This window comes from Mirounga angustirostris, unplaced genomic scaffold (assembly GCF_029215605.1).
Source record: "Mirounga angustirostris isolate CCGP_5_RB_7025 unplaced genomic scaffold, mMirAng1.0.hap1 SCAF_8, whole genome shotgun sequence".
NCBI classification, from domain to species: Eukaryota; Metazoa; Chordata; class Mammalia; order Carnivora; family Phocidae; genus Mirounga; species Mirounga angustirostris.
In genome coordinates, this window is record NW_026991716.1 from 129,177,608 (window position 1) to 129,201,552 (window position 23,945).

The 23,945-nt window shown below is 37.5% G+C and overlaps 1 protein-coding gene and 1 pseudogene across 2 annotated transcripts in view; one reads left to right on the top strand and one right to left on the bottom strand.

The window, feature by feature from the left end:
• Window positions 1-1,037: 1,037 nt before the first annotated feature.
• Window positions 1,038-1,136, top strand: LOC123838062 (U6 spliceosomal RNA; annotated as a pseudogene).
• A 4,367-nt stretch (window positions 1,137-5,503) lies between these two features.
• Window positions 5,504-23,945, bottom strand: part of PPIL4 (peptidylprolyl isomerase like 4) — a 37,165-nt gene continuing 18,723 nt past the window's right edge. The window contains exons 9-13 of one of the 2 annotated variants that reach the window (XM_045865724.3): window positions 22,648-22,714; window positions 18,872-18,983; window positions 17,225-17,321; window positions 12,874-13,021; window positions 5,504-6,318 (exon numbers count right to left, since the gene is read on the bottom strand). In XM_045865724.3, coding sequence (XP_045721680.1) covers window positions 6,067-6,318; window positions 12,874-13,021; window positions 17,225-17,321; window positions 18,872-18,983; window positions 22,648-22,714 — 676 coding nt within the window. In that variant the 3' untranslated portion in view covers window positions 5,504-6,066. Of the gene's footprint in view, window positions 6,319-12,873; window positions 13,062-17,224; window positions 17,322-18,871; window positions 18,984-22,647; window positions 22,715-23,945 lie in introns of both variants that reach the window. The other variant, XM_064598210.1, reaches the window with a different exon arrangement.

Genomic DNA, 23,945 nt, shown 5'->3' on the forward strand with positions numbered 1-23,945 from the left:
CATAGGCAAGCTCTACCTAATTTTCAAGGACCAATTTTCAAGGAATGGATAATTTACATCTTTTTCTTCTTTTTGAAGAGAATAGACAAAAAGAGAGAGAAAACACTAACTGATTCTATAACCTGGACATCAAAACCAGAAAAGAGTAACACAAACAAGGGAAAATTATAGGCCAACTTCATCACTGTACTAGAAATCATAGCCAGCAAGCACTAAAAGAACACCACCACTATAAATAAGTATATACATATATTTTTTAAAGATTTTATTTATTTATTTGAGAGAGTGAAAGAAAGAGAGCATGAGAGAGGGGAGGGTCAGAAGGAGAAGCAGACTCCCTGCTGAGTGGGGAGCCTGATGTGGGGCTCGATCCCGGGACTCCAGAATCATGTCCTGAGCTAAAAGCATAACTGAGTGAGCCACCCAGATGCCTCAAGTATATACACTTTTTTTTAAAGATTTTATTTATTTATTTGACAGAGAGAGACACAGCAAGAGAGGAACACAAGCAGGGGGAGTGGGAGAGGAAGAAGCAGGCTTCCCGCCGAGCAGAGAGCCCAGTGCGGGGCTCGATCCCAGGACCCTGGAATCATGACCTGAGCTGAAAGCAGACGCTTAGCTGACTGAGCCACCCAGGCGCCCCAGTATATACATATATTTTTTTTAAGATTTATTTTATTTATTTGACAGAGAGAGAGACAGCAAGAGCAGGAACACAAGCAGGGGGGGTGGGAGAGGAAGAAGCAGGCTTCCCGCAGAGCAGGGAGCCCGATGCGGGGCTCGATCCCAGGACCCAGGGATCATGACCTGAGCCGAAGGCAGACGCTTAACGACTGAGCCACCCAGGCGTCCCTATACATATTTTTAAAAATAACTTTAAAAATGGGAAAGAGGAAAGAAAAAAAAAAAAAACAATGTATTTGCAAATAACATTATCATCCACATAAAAGACCCCAAAAAACCCTAGAGACCAATTCTAAATATAAGACTTTTGTAAAATGGCTGGATATTAAGGGCAGTGATCAAAAACAACTTGTGTACTCACTTCAGTAGCACATATACTGGAATTGGAACAGAGATTGGCACGGACCCTGCACAAGAATGACATGAAAATTAGCAAAGCGTTCCATATTTTCATTTTTGCAATGTTTCTGTAAATCTCAAATTATCTCAAAATCAAAAGTTGAAAGAAATGTGCCACCTCATAGGTCAGGAAACAAAATCATATGTTTAAAAGATACTATTTAGGGGCGCCTGGGTGGCTCAGGCGGGTGTCTGCCTTTGGCTCAGGTCATGATCTCAGGATCCTGGGATGGAGCCCGGTATCCATCCAGCTTCCTGCTCCACGGGGAGGCTGCTTCTCCCTCTCCCTCTGCTTGTGCTCTCTCTCTCAAATAAATAAATAAATAAGTAATATCTTTAAAAAGAATACTATTTATAATAGAACAGAATAGAATCAAATCTTATTCATAAAAGTTACGGAAGCTAGGAGTAAATCTAAGGAAAACTTCATAAGGAAAATCCTAAAAGGTTCAAGAACTGGAGGGCTATGCTATTTTTATGAATAGGAAGATCTAATATTATGATGTTGTTTTTTCCACACAAGTTCCTATTGTTTGAATGCAAATGCAATTAAAATCCCAACAGAATTCTTTGGGAAACCAGGGAAGCTGATTCCAAAATTGCACAAAACAAAGGGCATAGGCATTACTAATAAAACAGGTGAGGGGACTTGCTTAAAGACTTTCTATAGTCACAGAAATGTAGATGTTTGGTACTGGTAGTGGGATAAACAAACCGATGGAACAGAGAGCCCATGAAACAAAATCCACTTATATATGGAAATGTATATGACAGAAGTGGAAGGGTAGATCAACAGGGAATAGATGAACCATTTACTAATGGGTTCTGGACAACTGGTTGTATCACGGTTTTTAAAAAAGGTAATTTTTTTATTGTATCACACCATATACATACACACATACAATGTAGATTAAAGATTTAAATGTAAAGAACAAAACTTTACTATTGTATCTTAAAAATCATGAGTATTGAATTTTATCGTCTCTTTTCTAAATGTATAAAATAATCAGTTATTTTCCCTTTATTCTGTTAATGCATTTAATTACAATGATAGATTGACTCGTGCCGAACCATTCTTCCATTTCCAAATAATTTTTTTAATTAAAAAAAAAACAAACCAAAGCTTTACTTACAAATTTTAGAATATAGGAGAATGTCTTTATTAAGGATTTCTTAAACAAAATACAAAAAGCACAAAACACACAGAGAAAGGCTAATAAATCTGACATTTAACTTAAAAATTTCTGCCTAAAATATATAACCTAATTCTAATCAAACATTTAGACCTAACTTCCAGTTTATAGGAAACAGAAGAGCTAGAACACACCATGAAGATACCATCAAGTAATTCCCAGAATCTGAAACATTCTATGAAATATTCTGGCCCGAACTCTTCAAAAAGTCAATGTCATTAAAAAAAAAAAGAGGTGGGATGGATGGGTAAGAAACTTCTAGATTAAGAAAATAAAAATGACAAGAACAACATGCAATGCATGAACCTTGAGTTTGGGTTTAAAAACAAATCAACACCTAAAAATGGTATTCTTGAGACAATCAGGGAAATTCAAATATAGACTATGTGTTATATATTATGGGATTATTGTTACTTTTCTTTTTTAAGTAATCTCTACACCCAACGTGGGGCTGCAACTCATGACCCTGAGATCGAGTTGCATGCTCTACCGACTGAGCCAGCCAGGCACACTTATTGTTAATTTTCTCAAGTGTGATAATATTATTGTTAATTTTCTCAAGTGTGGTTATACAGGATACTTGCTTTTTAAGAAATGCATGGTGAAATACTGAAAAGTGAAAGGTCATGATGTTTTCAATTTACTTACAAACTGTTCAACAATAAAGTGTTATTGACTTAAATCTGGATGGAAGGTATACGGATGTTCATTATTTTCGTGTTTCTATGTATTATGAAACTTTTCATATTACAAAGTTGAGGAGACATTCATACCTTGTGCTCTTCCAAGGGCATCAATAAAAAGGTGAAAAAATAAGCCACAAACTGAGAGAAAATGTTTACAACATCTAATCGTAATAATGGATTAGTACCACAGTCCTTAAGAAAAACTCCTTGAAGAATTCTGTAAGAAAGACAGTAACTTCACATAAAATGGGCAAGACATGTAAAACGTCACAGAGAGCAACTGGGAATGAATATAATACATACGAAAAGGGGCGCCTGGATGGCTCAGTCGTTAAGCGTCTGCCTTCGGCTCAGGTCATGATCCCAGGGTCCTGGGATCGAGCCCCCATTGGGCTCCCTGGTCCGCGGGAAGCCTGCTTCTCCCTCTCCCACTCCCCCTGCTTGTGTTCCCTCTCTCGCTGTGTCTCTCTGTGTCAAATAAATAAAATCTTTAAAAAAAAAATACATACCAAAAAATGCTCAACCTTGTTAGCATTTAAGAAATGCAAATTTAGGGTGCCTGGGTGGCTCAGTTGGTTAAGCGACTGCCTTCGGCTCAGGTCATGATCCTGGAGTCCCGGGATCGAGTCCCGCATCGGGCTCCCTGCTCAGCAGGGGGTCTGCTTCTCCCTCTGACCCTCCTCCCTCTCATGCTGTCTCTCATTCTCTCTCTCACAAATAAATAAAATCTTAAAAAAGAAAGAAATGCAAATTTAAATAGCGAGATTTCCACTCAGGCCAAAAAGAAGTGACAGGACCAGGATTTACCTTCCCCGTTTTAAACAATTAAAGATCTGCTGCCAAGTTTTTCAGGCGCTGGACAGCAGCCAGCGCAAGCCAGTGACTCTTGAGAGAAGGAAAACCAACAAGAAAGTGACAACTGCCTGAGCTAACTGTGCGACTTCTACACTGTAGCACTATGACGGGTGTGACTCTGAAGAGCCTGGGAGTCTCTGGGGGGAGAGAGTTGGCAGAGCCAAGATGCAGTTTGTAGGGCAGAGTAGTGCAAAGAGGACGGAACTACAGAGGGAGAGTTCCACATCTACAGAGGGTTTGCCTGAGTCTTCAGCTGAATCCTAATCCGTGTATACACAGGAGGAAACTACCCGAAGGTGGGAAAGAACCACCAGAAAAGAGCAGGCAGCACAACCTGGGAGCTCATATAGGGCTCAAAATTGTTCTTGTTCCCAACAGCCAGAGAGGAGAAATCTCCTAAGAGACTAAGCAAAGGGGAGATTATTCAGAGGGTATTACCTCAGTAGTGAGCCAAATTAGCCCTAAAAGCTCTTCTGGTCCTACCTCATTATACTTAAAAGGCAAGCTATGAAAGGATCAGACTGTTTCCAAGTAACTTAATTATGTTCCAGAAAAAGCTCAATATATTTAAAGGAACACAAGAACTCTAGTACACAGCAATGTAAAATCCAAAAATTACCAGTGAAAAGTAAATTACAACTCAATAATGGGTGGGGAAAAAATCAATCAATAGAAATAGACCAGAAATGATACCAATGACAGAATGATCAAGTACATTAGCACAGCTATTATTAACGTACTCCAGGTGTTTAAAAAAAAAAAAATGGAGGAAAGCATGAGCCTGTTAAGGAAAAGCATGGGGGATATAAAAAAGACCCAAATGGAACTTCTAAAATTAAAAAATTACGTGTGAGGTGAAAAATAAACTGGATGGGATTAACAGAAGATTAGATACTTCAGGAGAAAAGATTAATGAACTTGAGGACACAGCCATGGAAACTATTCAATATGGAACAGGAGAAAAAGACTTCACCCAAATGGAGCATCGGTATAATGTGTGACAACATCAGATGGCCTAACATACAAGTCATTGGAGTCTTAGGAGAGGAGTGAGAGGAGGGGAGGGACAGAAAAAAACTGAATAAATAATACCCATAGTTTTTCCAAATTTGGTGAAAACCATAAACCTGTAGGTAAACAGCCCCAGCAGAAGAAACATGAAAAAAAACTACACCAAGCACATCATAATCAAATTGCACAACAGCAGTGATAAAGAGAAAACAGTAAAAGCAGCCAGAGAAAAAGAACAAGTTACATATAGAAGAACAAATATAAGAATAATAGTAGTCTTCTTGCTGGAAACCACAAGAAGGTACCACTAAGCATTCACTACATTGGCAAAATTTAAAAGTCTGAAACTAAGATGTGTTTGAGATGATGTAAAACAAAGGTAATTCACATAGAGCTGGTCGGGGTATAAACTGGTTCAGCCACTGCAGAATATAATTTGGCATTATCTTGTAAAGATGAAAATATTCATACCATGTGAGCAAGCAATATCACTCCTAGATACAGAATGTTCATAGCAGCACTGTTTGCAATAGCAAAAACAAAAACAAACCAACAACTCCAAATGTCCATTAACAGAAGAATGGGTAAATTGCGGTCTATTCGTACAATACTATAAAGCAATAAAAATGAATGACTCTCTAAAAATACTAAGTTGAAAAAAGCAAGTCACAGAAGTAAACATACATTATGCCATTTATATAAAATTCAGAAACATACAAAATTTAACATTTCATTTCAGAATACATACATTGGTGTAAAAACTATAACAAGCAAGAGAATGACAAATACAAAATTCAGAATAATCATCACTTGAGGAGAGAGCATAAAGAAAGTTTCTAAAATGCAGGTGATATTCTATTTCTTAAGCTGGCTCATGGGCACACAAATATTTACTATTCTTTATACCTTATATATACATGTTTGTGAATTTTTGTAAGTATGAAATACTTCATTTAAAAAAAAGAAGAGTGGAAAATGTGAAAGACTTTAAAAATGAAGACTACTGTTTATGTATAACAATAAAATTAGTGTAAAAAAGTATACAAAGAAAATGTTCAGTTTTTTATTGTCTTTCTGTGCCCTATACAATCAGTATCAACTGAAAAGGGCCATAACCCTAGTGTGAAAAAAAGCAACAAGCAGAGTCTTTAACGGCTTTGACACAAAATCTGAATAGCTGATGCTCTAAGTTAGACAACAGTGAATGCATTAGCCACTCATGTCTGATTCCTCATTTTTCATCTGTACTTAGATTTTTCTTTATCTTTGGATTTCTTGGGACTCCTGCTTCGGTCTCTCTTTTTACTCCGTTCTCTTTCGTAGGGGTCAGTCTGATATTTGGATTTGTGACTATTACTATAGTGGCCGTCCCTTTCTCGAGATCGGCTACGACTTCGGTTTTGAGGTCGGTCTCTCTTTTCACTCTTCTGTTTCTCCCAACAGCTTTCTTCTTCTTCATAGTGACCAAACCCCATCTCCCTGTAGATATCCTGTCAAAGGAATGGAGAGAGAGTTACAAGTGAATCCGTAAAATAATTTTATAGGTACTGTCAATTAATAAAACTCAGAAAGTCTACCATAGCAAGAAGCTATAACAGCTCAAATTTGACCACCACCACTAATCCCAAGAATCTCATAAATTAGAAAGCAAAAATAATTCAGAAAAAGACTTAATCATTTTTCTTATCAATCTCATTGCTTTGTAACTACTACTTCAGCTGAACTGAAGGATCAGATCCAAAAACAAAGAACTGAAATCCACCCAACTGAAATTAGAACAACTGTTTAGAGAAAATCGCAATACCAAGAATTCTGGCTGTGGCTGGTCACCTTTCTACCCCTCCCTCCTCCACTCCCCAGTTGATCTGCAATGGAATTACTAAAATTCCCATAAAAACCCTATAAGGAAGACATTTAAATAACATAGCCAGAAGAGGTTTTAGACAAGTCGATAAAACAGATACTGCATACTTTAGTCTGAGTGATTATTTTTAAAGTGTTTATTTTATAACAACTCTTCAAATCTTCAAATATATTTTCCTTGTTTATATTAGGCTGATGTATGTTTTTTATTAAAATCATTTATTGGGGCGCCTGGGTGGCTCAGTCAGTTAAGCATCTGACTCTTGGTTTTGACTCAAGTAATGATCTCATGGGTCAGGCTCTACACTCGGAGGGGAGTCTGCCTGAGATTCCCTCTGCCCCTCCCCCTGCATGTGCATGCACTCTTTCTCTAATAAGGAACTCTTTAAAAAATAATAAATAAATAAATAAATAAAATCATTTATTTACATATTTCTTTTAAAATGAGTTAAGAAACAATGGGCCACCAGAGTAGATACATTAAATTCTTTTGCGGGGGGGGGCGGTGAGAGAGATAGAGACAGAGACAGAGAGAGGAGGGGGGTAGAGGGAGAGAATCTTAAGCAGGTGAGCCACCCAGTGACCCTAAATTCTATTCTTACTAATTTTTAAGTAACAATACTAATTTTCCTATATGAAGAGGGCTAGTTACAACAATTCTATTTCTGTTTGTGTTCTATCCCTAATTAAAATGACTATCTTGGGGGCACCTGGGTGGCTCAGTTGGTTGAACATCTGACTCTTCATCTCAGCTCAGGTCTTGATCTCAGGGTCATGAGTTCAAGCCCTGCCTTGGACTCCACACTGGGCATGGAGCCCACTTAAAAAAATAAAGTAAAATAAAATGAGTATCTCAGCAAGTGGCCCAAATCTAAAGAGACCAGAGCCAATGTTCTTTCAAGAGACAGTTCATAAAATTCAACTTCCTTAAAAGATTTCTCTCAGAGGAAAGCAAAATCCTAAGGATTGAGTTCCCAAGGGTCCCAACTCTACCACAGACATTATTAAAATAGATGTAGGGGCACCTGGGTGGCTCAGTTGGTTAAGCCACTGCCTTCGGCTCAGGTCATGATCCTGGAGTCCCAGGATCGAGTCCCATATCGGGCTCCCTGCTCAGCAAGGAGTCTGCTTCTCCCTCGGACCCTCCCCCCTCTCATGCTCTCTCTCTCTCATTCTCTCTCTCTCAAATAAAATCTTTAAAAAAAATTAAAAATAAATAAATAAATAAAATAGATGTAAATGTCAAGCTTTCAAATCTAGAGTGATGAATACCCATGGTTAAGGACTGGGTTTTAAGCAAAGGATTCGTAATTATTCGATGTATTGTCTAGATACTGTATATTACACCTGGCATGGAGATTGCAGCATGTGGAAATAGATCTAACATGATTGTTATAATCAGTGTTTGTGGAATACAGCTTTATAAACTGTTTCATGATTTCCTGCACAATCCCTAAATAGTTATTCTCACTCTGTAAGAGTCCCAGAGGTAGAAAGTGAGTACTTGGTTTAACTCTTTAACTACTACTTTCTAGCAATATATGACAGCCCTAGATAAAAGAATTTTTTGTGCTTCCTGTAACATATACAAAATGTAAATATCTGTGTACTATTCTGTCTGTATACTTAACTCCTGTATTGGTTGAGACAACAAACTTTTAAAATGGAGAGACTGCTAACTGATGTATAAGTATAAAATCTTTAGTAATTATACAAAGAGGCACTTAAGTGCTTTGAGTGTTTACAATAAGAGAGAAGGAGATAAAAGATTATACAGTATTTAATTCTTTGAAAAACTTGATGAAGCTGAAAATCTGAAATGCACTGAAACCTTAAAACCTCTCCTACTTGGGAGTATTTTTCAAAGCTATACAAGCTTTAAAGTTGGGCAGCTCTAGGTTCAAATGGTCTTTGCCATTTAGGAGATGTGTCAAACAAGAAATAATCTTGAGGTTAGATTTACCAGGGAAGGTTTCATAGAGAAGTTAGGACTTGAGATTAGCCTCAAAGAATGAGTGGGTTTGGCTGTGGATTGGCTGCAAGAAGGCTAATGCACGGAGTAGAAGTGAAAACTGAAAAGCAAGGAAGAATCAGCACCATGTTCATGAAGAGGAAAAGGTCAGATGGCTGGATGAAGCCATATCAGAACTGATCCTTTAAGTATGTGTTAGCACAGTGCTAAGTGCTTCTGGAGTACAATATGACCCTCATTCTAGCAAATAAGGAAAGTGAGACTCAGGAGATCTGTACAGGGTGGAGATAATTTTTTAATTGATCAGTAACTTGACATATAAAATTGAAAAGGGGGTGGTACAGAATAATGAAGAAAACCCATACCTGACTGAATCAATATAATGTTAAAGTTCTAGCTCTCTCATTAAACTACAAAGGGCCACAGGCCTGTGGGGTCAGGATCTTTACATCTAAGGGGAAGGGAATGAATTAGATGGGCTGTAAGTCCCTTCCAGTAGAGACTTTTAAAAAATTCTATCATTTTATACACTTAAGCCATAAGACAAAATGACTAAACTAGTATGTGGCTAAAAAGGAAAGAAAAAACACCATAAAATGGCCAAATTTATTTATTTTTTAAGTGGACAATTTAAAGCAATCACCTTAACCTATCCAATGATTTCATGTAAAGCAGTCCAAAAAAATCTAAACTAAAAGCTATCCTTGCTCAGGTCTCTAGGAGTAAATCAAAGATTTAGTTAAATCTAAATCACTAAAATAACATTAACTGATCAAAATGACAGCAAAAATAGAGTCCCCAATTATAAGAATAATAAACACCTACGAAAGCCACAGAGGAGGATTGACAACCAGGATGCATACTTCTCAGCCAGGCAACCCACAGCCGAAAACTCACTTCCTGGAACCCCAGTAAAACCCAAACCTCAACAACATAGTAACCATCTCTGGAATAAAGACATGAGGTGGAAAAATTAAACACAGAAGTTTTCAAATTGAACAGTAAGGCTGTCACTCAATAAAAAACAAAGAACTTGAAGAAATAAGTTAAAATATTCTTAGGAAACTAGGCCCACCAAGCAAAATACCAACAAATAGGAAAATCTGAGCTACACCTGAGAATAACCTAGTACTGAAAATTCCCTTTAATGATTATATTTTTGAGACTGAAATCAAAAGGATAAAAATCAGAATAATAAAACAAAAAATTGGGCCCACTAAACTGTTAAATACAGACGCTATTTTATTGGAAAGAAAATTAGGATACTTGTATTATTAAATCAAAGTACAAAATCAAAAAACATTTGCTTTGAGGGGAGAAATAAGTTAGGAGATTATTAGTTGGAACTTAACAATTTTGTAATTGCCAACTGATTTAAAATTATTTTTAAAAGTTCTAACCACATTCCCCCAAAAAACTACTTGATGGCTTTTACTCCATGCCAAAAAAGAAAAATATTTTCTATTGTAAAGTTTTAAAGTAATCAAACAGCAGGATAAAAAAAGATGCACAAAAGGGATGCACAAAATCAGAGACTTAAAATGCAGCCAGATTTTAGATTTCTTGGACCTCTGATTATTGCAAATAGACCAACATACTGCACGTCAGGCCTAAACTCACTGAGGAGTCCATGTGCCAGTGCAGGACGGGAAGCCGCGGCTAAAAAAACATGGACGGTGGTCCGGGGTGACGCAGGGGGCGGAGATCAACGAGTTCCAGTGGAAAACATGCGAAATATTCATAGAAATGTGACGCAGCCACCATTTCAAAAGACTGGGGTGGTCTCAGGCCAAACTAATACGTACAGAAATTAAGAGGGAGCTGTGCCAGGCGGATGACACTGGACTATCACACGAGGAGACCAATTTTATCCGACTAGCAACAGAAAACCGCCAGCAATATACTCCAGGTCAGAGCAGCAGCAAGTGGCTAGGAGAACAAGCCCGGATTCACACTGTGGCTCTGCCACTGATCAGCGCTGTAAAACCAGGGCAAGTCACTTAAACTCTTCAGTTTTCACTTTCTCGGTTGTGAAATGGGGAAAATCGTATCCACCTCACACTGTACGCACACAGACGCCGCTGTCACTGATTCATGGGCGTCTTAGTTGGGAGAACTGAGGAACAGAGGAAAGGTGTGACTTAAACACTGAGGGCAGGGCATGAACGAGGGCACTCTTTAAACAGCAAAAAGGCTATGGAAAAAGAGAGGTCCTCAAGATGACAGCGAGGAGTAGGAATACATGCTAGCTAGAACAGAGGAAACTAAGAATATTATATATAAAATACATATCTGCTGAAATTTTTTAAAAATGAAGTACAACCCATGAAACACACTGAGGGGCTGCCGTGGGGGCAGAAGTGAAGGGTAGGGGGAAGAATCTAGGTTCTTCACACGTACCGCTTCGCAGACTTTACTTTGGAAGCATACAAGAAATTTTTAAAACTACAAAACACACAAAAAATTATTTAAAGCAATCTCTAGGGCGCCTGGGTGGCTCAGATGGTTAGGCGTCTGCCTTCGGCTCAGGTCATGATCTCAGGGTCCTGGGATCGAGTCCTACATCGGGCTCCCTGCTCCTTGGGAGCCTGCTTCTCGCTCTGCCTCTCTCTCTCTCTCATGAATAAATAAATAAAATCTTTAAAAAAAAAATGAAAAATAAAAAATAAAGCAATCTCTAAACACTGAAAAGAAACAAATTAAATAAAATATGAATCCAGTGAACGGCCTTACCACAGAAACTATTCTGATTTAAAACACAGTAATTCAAAAAAAGAATAATCATGACAAAACACAGTAATTTGACTGTAATAGTAAAATAACAGCCATGTAGAAAATGTGTGCACACACACTTCTCTTCACTTAATCTTGACAACATGCCTGTGAGATAAGTATAACCTCAATTTCACCGAGGAGGCAGCTGTGGCTCAGAAAGCGCAGGACCTTGTTGAGGTCACATCAATGGCTAGTGGTGCAGAAACTTCCACCTGGCTTCTCTGAAGCCAATCCTGCACTTTGCCAACCATACTACATCTCTCCTTCTCTGGGTCTTTGCTTGACGTGCCATTCTCACCATCTTGAATTTTCACCCTCTCACCTCTGCCTACTAAGATCTCTTTACCCACCAGGCCCTGCTCCAAAGTCCTCCCATGGTAACACAAAAGCAAGGGGCTGTCCTGTAATTTGCTTTTCATTTAACTGAGAGCCAAAACGCAGGCTAGAAATGACTTCTCACTAGAACCAATTTTCTTTGAGGAATTATTAGTATCACTGTCTTAGAAAATGTATTGTTGGGGCACCTGGGTGGCTCAGTCAGCTGAGGGTCTGACTTCGACTTCCGCTCAGGTCATGATCTCAGGGTCCTGCGATTAAGCCCCCTGTCAGGCTCTGAGCTCAGCAGGCAGTCTGCTTATCTCTCTGCCCCTCCCCTGCTAGTGATGGTTCTCCCTCTTTCTCTCTCTCTCATACACACACAAATAAATAAATAAATCTTAAAAAAAAAAGAACATGTATTGTTCAAGAACACATTTGGGATGATCAAGTTAAGTATGAGTGCTCTTTTTATTTCAGATACACAATATGGAAGGGCATAAATGTTTCACAGGTCTTAAAACTTCAAGAGCCGGGAGCCTGAGTGGCTCAGTCGGTTAAGTGACTGCCTTTGGCTCAGGTCATGATCCCAGTGTTCTGGGATCAAGCCCTGCATCGGGCTCCCTGCTCAGCAAGGGAGTCTGCTTCTCCCCCTCCCCCTGCTCATGCTCTCTCTTTCAAATAAATAAATAAAAATCTTTAAAAAATATATAAATAATAAAAAATAAATTAAAAAAAAAAAAAAACTTCAAGAGCTGTAAGTACTATCCATAGCACTTGGTGGTAAGTTAAAATGACAAATGAGCACTTTTTCAGCACAACCACACTTGCACCTGATGGGAGTTAAGTAAGTGTCCACAGGTTCAGAAATCACTCGTTTCATAATATGGAACTGGATGATATACTAAGTTACTCTGAAAACAATCTTTTATCATTTGTGAGATACATTCTCAAAAACTACAGTCCATCACCCCAGTGAAACCATTCTATGTTCTAGAGTTAGGAACATGGCCACCCTGTTCACAACTATACCCTTACCCCCTATATTATGTCACTCAGAAGTAATTTACAGAGGGATAAAATATTTCTCTCTACAGCTAAGGCTGGACATTACAAGTACCTGATTAGTATTTCTGATCGGCATGTAGTCCTCATCTTCTTTTTCTTCAGAGCAGTGACGAGTTTTCTTCTTGTGTTTTTTACTTGTGTGTGAGTGACTTGATTTTGAATCTTCGGCTTGCTCATCTAGTACAAGATCGTATTTTGCACTGCAGCAGCAGCAGTTAAGGACAGATGTGAGAACTGACACTGATAATACATCAAAACATAAGAATCTGGTAACCAAAGGAGGCCATGAGGCTAAAGGTATTTTTTTAAAGCAAAAAGCACCTCATAGCATAGAGTCTTTTTCTGAAACATATCTACTTCGTATTTTCTTTCAGGAAAAATGGAAAGAACCCTGACCTTAAATAAACAATTAACAACTGGCAAGTGAGTGGGCAAAAAACATGGAGGGCAAAAAAGGCTAAATCCACAAATGAAAATTTAAGTAGCCATAAAAAATAAGGAAACCTATTTGTCAGTAATGAAAAAAACTTAAACTTACAAAATGAGGTAAGTTTCACCGGAAAAAATTAAGATATGACAAACCCCAATGCCAGAGGAGCTACAGGAGATAGAAGATACATTCATGTGACACCTCTTTTGAAGTATTAATTAGTTCAATCCTATAGGAGGAAATTTAGCAATGCCTCGCAAGAGCCGACGTATTTAAATTGAAGAATTTATAAAAGATTAAAATAAGTTAAATGAACAAAGGTATATATAACAATTATTTTTTGTAACAGAAACCGAGAGTAACAAAAGCCTAGTAATAAGGACATTCTTAAATATACTGTAGAACTTCAACAGGATATACAAAGAAAGTTATTAGCAATGATAAGTGAATGCTATGAAAAAAACCAGAAAAGTGTTTATGAAAAATTAAAAGTGGAAAAAGCTTGAAATAAAAATTGTTTATACCATATGGTAATCATAACTTTACAAATCATAAAAGATCAAGATTTGAAAGAAACAACGAGAAATGGTATCATTTGTCTAGATGGTAAATTGTGAGTGGATCTTTTTTTCTTAGTTGAAGTGTAGTTGACATACAATATTGTATTAGTTTCAGGTGTACAACACAGTGACTCAATATTTATAGACATGAGTGAATCTTGTCTTAATTTCACATAAATGTGGTATAAAAATTGTGATAATGTGTTTTAATTCAGAGAGATGTATTTTCTCTAATATACTATTATGTCTTAGAATAAGAGAAAATACAAAACCGTTACACTCTGTTGAAAATAATCTCAAATTCTAAAATAGTGTTTGAGGAAGGCTGACAAGGGCCAGAATAGTGGTTTTCAAAAAAAAAGCTTAGGAGGAAGCCCACCACACAGAGCTGTTTTAGAGGTATGTGCAACTAGAGGAATGGGGGACACACTTCCCTCAGGACCAGAGCGTCGGGTCTGTTTGCACAACACCGCAGCTCTATGCCTTCCTCGGGGACGTCTCACTTCTACATAACATTGAACAGGAAAATGCCGCATCCTCTTGGCTTTTCACAAGATGGCTAAAGATGGCCAGTCAGCCTGTACCATATCCTATTCCTACTCCATTATCTCTAACTTCTTTTCTCCTTTATACTATGTCACACTGTTTCCAGAGTAGCTTCTGGAGCCTCTCCTTTTGCAGGGACAAATTCAACAGCCCTTGCCCAGGATTTCACTCACTGTGTTGCTTTACACATGCAGCTCCCTCCGTCCAAAATCCATTTAGTGTGTCACAGCCAGCATTTTGTAATAATGTAGAATAGAAAACAGAATATATGGCACCTAATAAAAATACTATGGCATTTCTGTTTCAATTATGTGTGCGTGTAAATGGCCGTACTTGGATTGTGCTGGGCATAACATAAACTGGATTTCTTAAATGATGGATCAAGTCAGAGAAAACAGCCTCCCATCATAGCTCTCCCCCCATATTCAAGGTGCAGCTTTAATGTCACTTCTCTTAGTGTTACCTGAGGGTCCTCCCTGACTCCTCACCTCTGTAAGCCCCATATCCCACAAATGTACTTCTTTGCAACACTCTAGACATATTTATATTTGATTCCTGGTAATTATTTAATGTCTGTTCATCACCCCTCCAACAATAAAACGTAAGGTCTATGAGGGCAGGGGCTATGTTTCACTGCTAAGCTGGGTGTGTAACAGACGCCAAATAAGTACTTGATTATTTACCATATCGCCAAGACACTTGTCACATCTCTTCTCCCTCGCTTACCCACTATCTTCTACTCACTACTACAGGCAACACTTGCATGTGTCAAATCTTTCCAAAGTCCTTTGAATTAACCATAGATTTGTGATCTCTCTGACTTCCTTTCCCCAATTTATTCCCCAAGGTCTACCCCGGCCAAATTAAACTTGCCTTTCCTTTTGTTCTATTTTTAATCTTATTAGTAGTCTAATTTACAATAATTTCACTTTCTCTCAAGATCCATAAAAGTGTATCTCCACCACGCCTTTTTAACTTAAAGCTTATCTAATTATATATTTAAAAAACCCCACTAAACTTAATCTGATTATTAGATTGTCCTCTGAATCTCCTTTCCCTGCCATATTAAAAAAGTCACATAATACATAATATACAAGGTGGGGGGAAAAATATATATATATATATCTCTTACATATTACAAACACATGTTCTGTCACTCTATTATTGTACCTGAGATTATAAATGCCTTGCTAAAATGAAATCAGTTACCAAGAAAGATTATCTTACCGGGTCAGACTCAAGAATTTCCTTTTTCCTTGTTTAATATTCTGTTTGAGAATAATTAACAATGGTTTGCATCAGGTCATGTCTGTCTTCTCCATTAATTTCAAAAGACTGAAAGCAGACACTGTTCAATACTAGCCACATGTGGTTGTTTAAATTAATTAAAATTAAGCAAACTTTAAAATTCAGTTCCTCAGTCCATTTCACATGTTCAAAAACCACATGTGGTTAGTAGCCACACTGGATGGTGGAGATAGTTTCCATCACTGTAGAAACTTCTACTGGATAGTAACTGAGCTACAGATTTATTCTCAAACATGCCTGGTTTCTTTTCTTAACTTCTAGTAATCTATCATCTTGAATTTAGAACATTTTAATACTACATATTCTTTCTTTTCAGCCTGAACTACTTACCTCTATGAGGGAAAAGATGACACCTCCTTGTACCTTACACTCTATGTCTGTACTTCCTTTTATCTGCCCTACACACGTCCCTTCTGCCAGCTGCAGCTACTAGTGGTTAGCCTAAATTTAATTTCAAAGATTTGTCAAATAAATCTCAAGTGTATTCCATCCATACCTTTTATGATTTTAATATTTCAATCATATCCCCCCTTATGTTCCATCTTTTTAGACTATATCTTAGCTTACTGTTTGGTGTGCTTGCGTGTGAAAGCCTCCTCCTCATGTCAATACATATCAGACTTCATCCTCCTCTTACACCTCTTACGCCTTACAATGCTTTATGCACTGTAGACAGTCAACACATTTTTTAAAATGAGTATGTAACCAGTCAACCTGATATTCATCTTTCCTTGATGAATACTTGGAAAAGAAATGTCTAAGACAGTGTGGGAGAAAGAATCCCTAAAACACCAACAGGAATTAGGAAACAAAGAAACCATTTACCAGAAAGAATCACAAAAGAAATAACTTTCGCAATGTGAAGAGTGATAGATTTATAATGAGAATATCAATGAACAAATTAAAATGACATAATGTAAATAGTATGTTTCACTGATTTTTACTTGTCTCAACTAAAACTTGGAAGAACCTAAATTAAAATGGTCAAGTCAATGGATTTTTTAATCCTATAAAAGCTAACTCTTGCATACAAATAGGAGCCCAATAAATATTTGTTGCTAGACTGACAATGTACTAAGCAGAAAGAAGCAACCTAATCATGTAAGAGAACAATAGGATTTTGTTAATCTACGTATTTACCATCCAAAGAAGTTAAATATTATGAGGAAGGTTAACACCAAGAATTTAGCGTAGCTACATGAAGAAAATTTCTGAGTATGAGGAATTTAAAACATTACAATTGTATACAAAATACGAATCTTACCTGAAGATTTCAGAGTAAGTGTTAACCTTAACCTAAGAGTAAGGAGGGAAAAGAATTAAGCTAGAGATTTTTTTCAACCCTAACCTTATCCATACATTAGAGAATATACCAAAAAAGAAAAGTTTATGTAAGATGTTGAAACAGGATTACAATAAACTAAACGATGTCTTCACAAACCACTGGATTCAGGAACCTTGTCTTCTACAGACTGTGACTTTTTATAACATATCACACAGTATTCTACACAGAGTGGATGGTCTATACATATTGACTAATTGGTTCTTGTAAAGGATACTCCTGCTTGGGCTTTACTTTATCTTTCAAAACTAAATTAGACGGTTTATCCTGTTCCTTTTCATACTCCTTGAAATCACTCTTGGTGTATTTCCCACCTATTTATTAAAAAAAAAAAAAAAAAAGACTTAGTAAAAAAACTCACCTAATTTATTAAAGAACAAAAATTAATTTTAAGAGGTATAATACATCAGCTATTTTATAAGTGGCATATATATTGGCGGACAGAAAAAGGCTGAGAAGAAAACAAAAGAAGAGTAATTCATTCTCCATTACTATTTCAAATGAAACCCGTTTTGCTAAGTAGCTATATGCTGCCACCTAACGATATATGTGAGTATTACAACATCAAACTTTCAAATCCTAAATGATACAGTGAATACATTTCACTGGGAAATAATACAGTATTTAAGTAGGGCTATTAAGTCCATGAGAAATTTAGGTCCAAAGGAAATTGAGGGCTTGAGACTGGAGTCTGAGATCTGAGAGGCTTAGAAGTTTGGAAGAAGTGAGGCTTTAAAGATCTCTGATCTGTCAGAAGAGACACTGACCAAGATCTCCAGAGCACCAAGCAGATAGCAGGACAGCAGGAATGTACACAGAAGTTCACTAACGGGTGTGTAAGGGGAGGGCTGGCAACAACACCAAAGATAAACTGTCTCTGCTTTGAAATTCTTGCTTAAGTCACCTATATTCCCTCCCAAGTGCCAGAAATGAAATCAACAATCCCTTCAGAAAAATAGGACCTACTGTTATATCTTTTTTTTTTTTTAAAGATTTTATTTATTTATTTGAGACAGAATGAGAGAGAGAGAGAGCACATGAGAGGGGGGAGGGTCAGACGGAGAAGCAGACTCCCTGCTGAGCAGGGAGCCCGATGCGGGACTCGATCCCGGGACTCCAGGATCATGACCTGAGCCGAAGGCGCCCCTCTACTGTTATATCTTGACTGGCCCTCAGTGGCAGGGCCAGGAAAAAGCATCCTATGCAGCCCCTCTGCTCCCAAGATGAAAACTGTATGTATAAAATATATATACTTCCTTTTTTAAAAGAGAAAGCTACAAATATACATAAAACCTTCATGGGAATAAAAACATGAAATAAGAGGAAATTCTAACATAAAATAAATACATATGTATGTATGTTCAAAGAATGTATGTGGAAAATAATACAAGAAACAGGTAAGAGTGGTTACCTCTGGGGAGGGAAATGGATAGATGAGGGAGAGTTTTTTACACCACCTTTTCAATTTTCTACCATATCATCACTAAAACAAACAAACTTCAAAAAAACTTAAAAGAGTTTTGCAACTAGAAGAACCAAGCCATCACAACCATCAAAATCATTACTTTGCAAATATGCCATGTTTGCAGTGGGTAATTATAAGTAATTTATAACACAAAAATAGTAAATATATTCACTATCAGCTTAAATACACATAGACACACTCACACACACTCCCCTGTATGTTAGGTTCTTGCTAGCACCTACGTGAAACCATAAATGGCAGAGTTCCATCAATGAACATTTCTCCTAATGAACAGCACTAAGACAAAAGAAGTAGAGGCACACGCGTGCAAACGCACACACACAATGCACACACACGCATGCACAGTGAACAGAAACAAAGGAAGCTGAACCGACATACCTTTTCCTTTCCACTTAACCTTTGCAACAGACTGGCTAAAATCCACATGTATTCTTCTGTCGTCTATAAGGACATTGTCCATTTTGAAGAACGCTTTCTCACAATCTTCTTCCTGATAGTAATTACAAAAACTCAAGCATAAATCTTTATGGAAAAAATTTCTACAGCTAGAACAAATACTGAAAATACAGCAAGTCTGTTGTTACTAACACTAATATTTGAGTGCCTATCACACACCACATGCTGTTGCATGCTCTGCATCTATGAGCTCAGTTAACTCTGATAACAAGTATATGAAGTACTACCTATTATTATCTCCATCTTCTCGAAGAGAAAACATACGTTTAGAAAGGTATGTAAGCTGCCAAAGGTCAGCTGGCAAAGGTGAGAGCCAGGATTTGAGCCGAGGCAGTGTGATTGTAGTGGACATACATACACTTACAAATCGTGCTGTACACGTCCATCCACAAACCCTTTCATTCGAAACCCAAAAATACTCTGAAAGTTGAAAGCTGTTTTTATAAATCTGGTGTTAAAATCCATTTGACAGGGGAGCCTGGGAGGCTCAGCCATTAAGCGTCTGCCTTTGGCGCAGGTCATGATTCCAGGGTCCTGGGATGGAGCCCCGCATCAGACTCCCTGCTCGGCGGGAGGCCTGCTTCTCCCTCTCCCACTCCCCCTGCTGTGTTCCCTCTCTGGCTGTCTCTCTCTCTGTCAAATAAATAAAATCTTTAAAAAAATAAAATAAAATCCATTTGAAAACAAAACTTGACCTAACAGAAGACCGTGGCCTTGATTTATTCCACTTAGTATGAATACGCATTTGTTTCAGTGCAGAAATACTTTGTGAATGATTATGGAGTGCTGACCCAGATGAGTATTACACAGTCCACACCTTTCTAAGTTCTGAAAAAGCCTGAAATCAGAAACATAGCTACGCCCAGGGGTGTGGATAATGGACTGTGGGCCTGAGATACCAAGGTCGGTGTTGCATAAGGATTCTTCCTGTCAGCAACTTTACAAACCCCCATCTCCATTTCTGACATCTGAAGACTAGAAGTAATGCATTTCAACCCAGCATTGATCAATTATCTCCTATATTCCTGGAAACATATTCTTTGGTGTGCTCACAACTTACTAGAGACAATTCAGAGAAGAAGATAAAAAAACAAAAACTACGTTATAATTTATTTATTTACCATGTATGTCAAGAATTAAATGGATTATAAACTCCATAAAGATATAAAGCTTTATTCATCTTTGTAGCTACATCATTTAGAACATCATCTGGCACATGATAGGCAATCAGTGTATTTTTTTTTTTTTAAAGTAAGCTCTACATCCAACATGGGGCTCAAACTCATGACCCAAGAGTTGCATGCTCTACTGACTGAGCCAGCCAGACGCCACAACAATCAATGTATGTTTGATGAATCTGTAATGATTATACTTGGGCAGGCATAACTGCATCACTGTGCCCTTTCCCTAAAGAGAAAGTTCTCAGATATTTTACACTTATGTAGGCACCTGACTTATGACAAAGATGGCACTGCCAAGCTGTGTGGATAGGACAACCTTTTCAATAAACTATACTGAGTGCCCTTGCTATCCAATGTAAGAAAAATGAAATTTAACACGGTACACCTACTACACAAAAATCAAATTACCGATCTAAGTGGGAAAGATTTTTCACAGCAAACCTTCTAAAGGTAGCATTGGAGAATATTTTCATGTCTGTGGGGGTAAACAAAGTTTTTTAAAACCAGCCATAAGAAAAATATTGACAAACTGAACTAAAAATCAGAAATTTCTGCTTATCAAAAGACACCATTAAAAATGGGGAAAAGGCAAATCTATAGAAAAGATACTTGCAACACATATAACCAAAAAATAAGCTTGTATCCAGAAAATGTAAAGAATTCTTACAAATCAAGAAAAAGGCAGCCAAACACCCAATCAAAAAGTGGCCAAGTCTTGAACAGTTACTTCATTTAAAAAAAAAAAGACATCCAAATGCAATAAACGTATGAAAGGGGGCGCAACCAAGGAAATGCAAAATAAAACCATCATCAGATACCCCTACACACTCACCAGAATGGATAAAAATTTTCAAGACTGACCACACCAAGAACTGACAGGGGACTCTCACACATTGCTAGTGGAAGCGAAAATTAGTATAACCACTTCGGGGGGGAAAAAACAAAACCACCCTGGAAAACTAATTAAAATAAATCTACTATAGCCACAAGTACCCTATGACCTAGCAATGCACTCACAGGTACATACCCAACAGAAATGCATACATCTGTACACCAAAACACACGGAAGAAACGGCTTACAGTAGAACCTTTCTTAAGAGCTCAAAACTACAAAGGACCCAAGTGTCCATAACAGCTGAATGGAAATCTAAATTGTTTTAGATACACATAATAAAATACTCTATAGCAACAAAACTCCATATACACACCATGAAATACCATGTCAGTGGAAATTAATGAAAAAAGTTAACATGCTACTACATATGTAGTAACCTATAAATCTTACAAATTAAGCACAAGATGCTGGACACAAAAAAACACATACTGTGTTTACATTTATAGCAAGTTTAAAAATTAGACAAAACAGGTCTATAGTGTTAGAAGTAGCAGTGAAGGGAGGGCCTCTGGAATTCTGGTTTTTTCTGCTATCGCAGCGCCTAAAATATAGAAGGTATTCGATAAATGCTCTGGAATAACAATCACTTGGAAGGAGCTACTACTGGACACACATCAGTCCAAAGCTGCATAGAAATGACACAGCCTCACACAGTGGCTAAAAGCAAAAGGAACAGTGTCAGATTTTTCTAAATTCAAATCCCAGCTATGACATTCACTAGGGGCATGATTTTAATCAAGTCACACGACCACTATATGTCTCAGTTTAGTTATTTGGAAAAGGAGGAAAGTACCTATCTATTTCACAGAGTTGTGAGGGTAAAATGCAGGTCAAGTAGTATAATGCCTAGCTTAAAGAAAGTTATTTGAGGGGCGCCTGGGTGGCTCAGTCGTTAAGCGTCTGCCTTCGGCTCAGGTCATGCATGATCCCAGGGTCCTGGGATCGAGCCCCGCATCGGGCTCCCTGCTCTGCGGGAGGCCTGCTTCTCCCTCTCCCACTCCCCCTGCTTGTGTTCCCTCTCTCGCTATCTCTCTCTCTGTCAAATAAATAAATAAATAAATAAATAAATAAATAAACATAAATTTTTAAAAAAAAGTTATTTGAGTGACATAAGCTATCATCATTATTATTATAGATCTAGAAGATACTATCTAATCCAATATTCAAGTTGTATTTATAAGGAGGCTAATGCCTAGAAATAAGAGTTCTAAACAAAGTGACAAATATCATACAATAGGTGGTCAATGACAGAGCTCAGGTTAATATCTAGAACTTTACACCCAGTCCAGTTCTCTATTACTCAATTACAGATCTACATAAACAATGCTGAAAAATCATCGTATATATACAATGTGAAGGATTTCACCTAAAACTTTAAAGTTTTAAAGATACATAAACTCAGACTGCACCTGACCCTAAACTAAAGGTACATATATTAACAACAACAGATGTTGAATTTACCCTCTATTTGAATATAATAAAATTATTTTTCTTGGGTGCCTAGAGAAAGGGTAAACTAATTTTCTAATTTCAGAGACTAGAAAGTTCTATAATTTTTCACATTTTAACACTATATAAGAACAAAATAAATATAAACTTAAAATATATATACTATGACCTACCTTTTCAAATTCAATAAAAGCATAACAGAGGGATTCTCCTGTCTTCCAATCCCGAATAACTTCACAACTGAAAGAAAGTTTGGAAAAAGTGACTTTAAAGAAAAAGCATTCACCCTTACTCTTCAAAAGTGAAGAACAAAATAAGCAGTTATTAAAAGTCAAAGTTAAGGGGCACCTGGGGGCTCAGTCAGTTAAGCATCTGCCTTTGGCTCAGGTCATGATCCCGGAGTCCTGGGATCACATCCTGAGTCGGGCTCCCTGCTAAGCAGGGAGTCTGCTTCTCCCTCTGTCTCTGTCTCTGTCTCATTCTCTCTCACATAAATAAATAAATAATCTTAAAAAAGAAAACCTCTTATGGGGCACCTGGGTGGCATAGTCAGTTAAGCGTTAAGCGTCTGCCTTCGGCTCAGGTCATGATCTCAAGATCCTGGGATCGAGTCCCACATCCAGCTCCTTGCTCAGAGGGGAGCCTGCTTCTCCCTCTGCCTGCCGCTCCCCCTGCTTGTGCTCTCTGACAAATAAATAAAATCTTTAAAAAAAAACCAAAAAACCTCTTATAAAAAAAATCAAAGTTAAACTCGTGGAACTATACTCCTCCAAATTTCTTCAATAACAATTAAAAAAAAGTAGTTCACCAGTGTAGTAACAAAATTATCTCAATTCTACTCTAAATGCCCAATCTTGGCCTACAGTCCTAAATTTTTTTTTTTAAGAATTTTTTTATTTATTTGACAGAGAGAGACACAGCAAGAGAAGAACTACAAGCAGGGGGAGTGGGAGTGGGAAAGGAAGAAGCAGGCTTCCCGCCAAGCAGGGAGCCCGATGCGGGGCTCGATCCCAGGACCCTGAGATTATGACCTGAGCCAAAGGCAGATGCTTAACGACTGAGCCACCCAGGCACCCCTATAGTCCTAAATTTCTAATGCACTGAAGAAAGTGTAAGATAAAACTATTTACTTTCCTGTGCCAAAAGTAAACTACTGCTAAAAAATTCTTTTAAGTCATAATTCACTTCTGGTCCAAATGTAGAGGAATTACAGAATATCTAATGTTACTGTAAAATAATGTATGTACATTCATACATATATACACATTTAATAAGTTTATGCTTTGTAGTTTTTGAATTTTAATATAAACCAAGCTCAAATTTTACCCCATAAGTATAGCTGTTATATAGAATGAATCCATCTTGACAAGTAAGTAAAAGGACCAGTAAGATGGGAGTTGAAACCATGCAGCTTGTCCATTTCCTCACATTTCATAAGTCTCCTTTTATTTTATTTTTTATTTTTTATTTT